At 41.8% G+C, this 5,205-nt stretch overlaps 1 protein-coding gene across 1 annotated transcript; it reads left to right on the top strand.

The window, feature by feature from the left end:
* Positions 1–296: 296 nt before the first annotated feature.
* Positions 297–1,151, top strand: LOC144253563 (olfactory receptor 7C2-like). The gene has a single exon (XM_077795791.1). The coding sequence runs from the start codon at positions 297–299 to the stop codon at positions 1,149–1,151; it is 855 nt and encodes a 284-aa protein (XP_077651917.1).
* Positions 1,152–5,205: the final 4,054 nt, after the last annotated feature.

Raw genomic sequence — 5,205 nt, 5'->3', positions numbered from 1 at the left:
GATGAGATAAAATAAATGATTTCATGAGTTCCCAAGATTTCAACAAAATACACTGGGGCATCCATGGGAATCCCTATTTGGGGATATATATATATCTATATTTGGTACCAGTAATTGAACCTAGGGGCACTTAACCACTGAGTCACATGCCCAGGCACTTTTTCATTTTTTATTGTGAGACAGGATGTTACTAAGTGGCTGAGTCTGGCTTTCAACTTGCAGTCCTCCTATCACAGCCTCCCTAGCATCTGGCTGAAGTAAATTTTGAGTTCCTTCTGGGCAAACACACCAGCACTATGGAAAGAAGAAACCAAACAGGAGCTGGAGACTTCATCCTCCTGGGATTCACCGATGACCCTGATCTACAGTCCCTCCTCTTTGTCTTGCTTCTGGCCATCTATCTGGTCACAGTCACAGGGAACCTGCTCATCATCCTGGCTGTCATCTCCGACTCCCACCTGCACACGCCCATGTACTTCTTCCTCTCCAACCTGTCCCTGGCTGACATTGGCTTCACCTCGACCACCATCCCCAAGGCTCTCAGGAACATCCAGACACAGAGCAAAGGGATCACCTTTGCAGGCTGCGTCTCACAGATATGCTTCTTCTTTGTGTTTGGATGCCAGGACAACTTTCTCCTGACAGTGATGGCCTATGACCGCTTTGTGGCCATCTGTCACCCGCTGTACTACATGGCCATCATGAACCCGCGGCTCTGTCTGCTCATGGCTCTGGGGTCCTGGTTGGTCAGCGTCCTAGTCACACTCCCAGACTCCTTGAGTGTCTTGAGGCTGTCTTTTTGCACCAACATGGAAATTCCTCACTTTTTCTGTGATCTTTCTGAAATCCTAAAGCTCGCCTGCTCTGACACACTCATCAACAACATAGTGATGTACACTTTGGCCATCATCCTGGGTGTCTTCCCTCTCACTGGCATCCTCTTCTCCTACTCTCAGATTTTCTCCTCCATCCTGAGGATCTCATCAGCTGAGGGGAAGTACAAAGCCTTCTCCACCTGTGGGTCTCACCTCCTGGTGGTCTCCTTGTTCTACGGCACTGGCCTTGGGGTCTACCTCAGTTCTGCTGCTGCACCATCCTCTAGGATGAGTCTCATGGCCTCAGTGCTCTACACCATGCTCACCCCATGCTGAACCCTTTCATCTACAGTCTGAGGAACAGGGACATCAAGGTGGCCCTGGGGAGAGTCCTCAGAAAGATGGTTCCTCTCAGTGCACATCTCACCTGAGTCCCAGTGTGCACCATGGTGGAGACCAGAGACCTCACCCCTTCCATCCAACACTGGCTACCTCTTCTTAGTGTACTTCAGGGCACCTCATTCTTTGCATTTTCCTTTGGGCTCATTTCCACCTAGGGACTCTTCATTATGCAACATATTAGATCACCTGTGCGCTATCTACCCAGTCATGGTAATTTTGCATGAATACAACTGGGCTTTTTCACTTGCAATTACTTACACTAAGGCTTGGGCATTGTATTTTTATTGATATAAAATACTGGCCTATGTTGATGGGGCCCATGTGTATAATGAGTAGTGATTAAATCAAGGTAATCATCATTCCCATCTACTGTGCTGTAGAACTTTAAAAATCATTTCTGTTATGCAACTGGATTTCACGCCCTCTACCCAACCTCCTCTTCACCCTGCCTGACTTCCGGGACCACTGTTACACTCTTGACTTGTGTGATATCAACTTCATCAGCTTCCTCACCTGAGCAAGAACTTGCAGCCTTTGTTTTCTGGTCTTTTGGAGTGACATGTATCCTCAGAAGTGAATGGACATGTACCTCTGGTGTTGTGAAAATGTTGTCTTGAATACTCATTTGCAGGAATGTTTTCTGAAATGATGTGGAAAAAATAACTCTAAGTTTTCCCCTTCATATCAGACCTGTGCTTCCCATCATGCTGATTATATTGAATTTTTCTACTTATCTTCTGTACAGAATCCTCAAATTTGAGAATTGGCTCTTTCCTAAGAAAGCTCATTGAATCTTTATCAAATGGAATAAAAATTTGTTGGGCAGGTAATTAAGTGTAAAATAGAATATGGATCATAAAATAAAAAGTTATAAGTTGAATAAAATATTTTGAGCTGGAAAAGAAATTCAGAGTTACTAATGCTGATATTAATTAAACACTCAGTATGTTCCAGAACTATTTCCACGTTTTATACACATCATATCACTAGGTTTCCCAATGTCTCTTTATGTGATGTATTAGTCCACTTGCATTGCTATATCAAAGTGCCAGAGACAGGGTATATTACAAAGAAGTTTATTTATCTCACAGTTTGGGATTCTATCAAGTCCTATTAGCATGACTACATATCTGGTGAGGGGGCTCTGACTTCATCCCATCCAGGTAGAGAGAGCTGTGCCAGGAGCCCTCCCAAGAGGGAGAGATCACATGGATCCCAGAGAGGTATGGGGGAGGGACAAGTCCTGCCCTTTTATCACAGCCACCTACACAAGCTTAGTATGATATCACCAGGTGATGAAATGGTATGAGATCACATTTATGTCTGAGGGGCAAGGGACCAAAACGTGCTTATTCAGGGCACAATTGTATTTTAATTTCACTTCCTCTTTTAATCTCCTATTCGTCTCTCAAAAGACCTCACAAGAACGACTTATAGCAGGAAACGTTTATTTGGGCTTGCAGTTTCAGAGGCTCAGCCCATGGTCAGCAACACTATAGCTCTGGGCTGCGGTGAGGCCAGACATCATGACGGAAGGAGGTCAAGGAGAAAAGTGACTGAGGACAAGGCAACCATGAAGCAGAGAGACCTCCACTTTCCAGGAACAAAGTATAAACCCAAAGGCACACCTGAGAGTGAGGGGCCATAAGTCCTTGCACAGCTTTTAAGGAGGGACCACAGACTTGGTCCTATGATCATTGACATCAGAAGGGAGAAGGGGGACTATGTGTCACAACACTCAGGACATTGCTACAATAAGCACATATGAGTTCTCCCTAGAGCAAGCATTCCCGATACATGGACAATGAAAACAGTCAGCCACATTGTTCCCAAACAGGGGTCACTGCACATTACACTCTATGACGTTATCCATTGAGTTTCTTTCTTTGAATCCAACATTAGGTTTCTACAGGCTGTTTCCTATGAAACACTTTTGTAGAGACTGAAGTCTCTGTAAGTGTGAGCAAGGGATGGTTTCATCCTGAAAGGAAGAGAATGGAAAGTAGATCTAGGAACACAGCATGGACCAGGTGTGTGCAACCCTGGAACATGTGAGCATCAGGAGCCCCGTGGTAGGCCTTCACTTCTGGGAGAAGCTCTCACCTGTTGAATACTGCTTCACACTAAAGAGTGTACCTAAAAATAATGCTTTGTGTCCTGCTGTTATAATTATCTGGAATTGTTTTTAAAATGCTTGACTTGTGGTGTGAAGATCAATGCCTTGTGAATTGTAAATGATGGGGCATACTCTCTGCACTGGAGTAATGAGGACCATGCAACCAGCTTGTTGCGAAACTGCAAAGCTCTAGAGACTACAGACTCTTTCCTGTCCAGCCAACCCACCTCTCAATGCACTTCCTAACCAGATGCCTGGAACTTCGTCTGTACTGAACTTGTGATGGTGAACATAGAAAATTTGGCAAGGCCATTGGAAGAGCAAGGTCACTGTAAGAGCTGTGTGTGGAGTTGGTGTGTCCTGTGCACAGCTCCCACTTGAGGTGTAGGACTCACATGGGCTTGGATACTGCCTGCTCATGCCTGGGAGAGACCAAGGAGCTCCATCCATCTCACATTTGAGGAAATACTCATGGGGAAGGACAATCATCAGTAGAGATCAAGTCCAGGGACAAAATGACATCATGAGGCAAGAGCCCCAGGGGAAGGACAGACATAGCTGGCAAACAAGATGGTCCCAGGGATGCAAAGCTAGCATCATGCACAATTACCTTTCTAGTGCTGGATCCTCATTCATGGAAACTCAATTGCTCAGAGAATAGAATAAAAATGTAACAATTAATTTAATGAGCATTCAGGAGAATTCAACCTCCCAGGCCCTGGAAATAGTAAATATTCCCCATGATCCTCTCACCCACAGCTGAGCTCTGCCAGGCATGAGTGGCTTCACCTGGACGTTGAAGAGCACCGGTGCCTGACCAAGTGTCCACCACTCGTAGCTGTGTCTCAACTGTGACTTCCATTTCTCATGGTAGAATTTTGCAGTTACTGTTTTTAACAACTACTTCGTAGAGAAAATGGCATCTTATATACATTCCCCTTTCATAGATTAATGGTAAGAATGAAAATCTCAAGAATTTAATACTCTTTGTACATTTCCTTTCATGAATCTTTAATATTATCTTCCCTTTTCTAAGAAATGCATTAGTCTTTCTATAATTTATCATTAAGACTTTATAAATCTAAGATACTAACTTTAACTAACCAGGTTATTTTTACATCCTAACTATCTGCATGTCACTTTTTCTCCTTCAGATGTTTTCAATCCAATCACTGAACTTTACTTTTCTTACTTGTACCAAGAAAAATTAACTCAGAAATGCTTCCACTTTCCATGGTAATGTATGTCCCTGTATAAATTTATATTATGTATATACTTATGATTTCTTAAGTTAGCTGCTATAGTTTCTTGTTCAACATCAAATATTTGAAATTTATTTGAGGATATACAGATTGGATTTAAGATTATGTTTTCAAAATAGTTAATTAGCCATGACACATTTATTGATGTCTTTAAATAGTCTCTCTAAATAATACAGGAATTTTAAAAGTGCATGTTAATGAAATTAAAATTACATATTGAATATGAACACTTGAATATGAGAATGAGCATCATATTAGAAGACAAAACTCTAGGGTTATGTCCTTAAAAGAAAGGAAAAATAGAAGAATTTCATATCTTACAAAAAAAACCTTTACAAGGATCTGGATTTGGGAAACAAAATAATGAAACTGAAATAAGAGATAACATGTTACAAATTAGTATCACTTAGTCAAAGGGGACTTTTAGAAAACATCATAAAATTAATGCTAAAATGCTAAGAAATTGCATGACACTCCATCGATGAAGAAAAATAAAAAGATCTCTGCATATAATAGCAATAGTGGAGATGTAACATGGGGAATAATCATTCTTAACAATGTTAAATCAAAACTACCCTCAATATTATTAATAAGAAATGGACATAATCTG

This window comes from Urocitellus parryii, chromosome 3 (genome assembly GCF_045843805.1).
Source record: "Urocitellus parryii isolate mUroPar1 chromosome 3, mUroPar1.hap1, whole genome shotgun sequence".
In the NCBI taxonomy this organism is placed as follows: domain Eukaryota; kingdom Metazoa; phylum Chordata; class Mammalia; order Rodentia; family Sciuridae; genus Urocitellus; species Urocitellus parryii.
The sequence above is the reverse complement of the archived record's forward strand: the minus strand, read 5'-3'. Positions and strand labels throughout refer to the sequence as shown.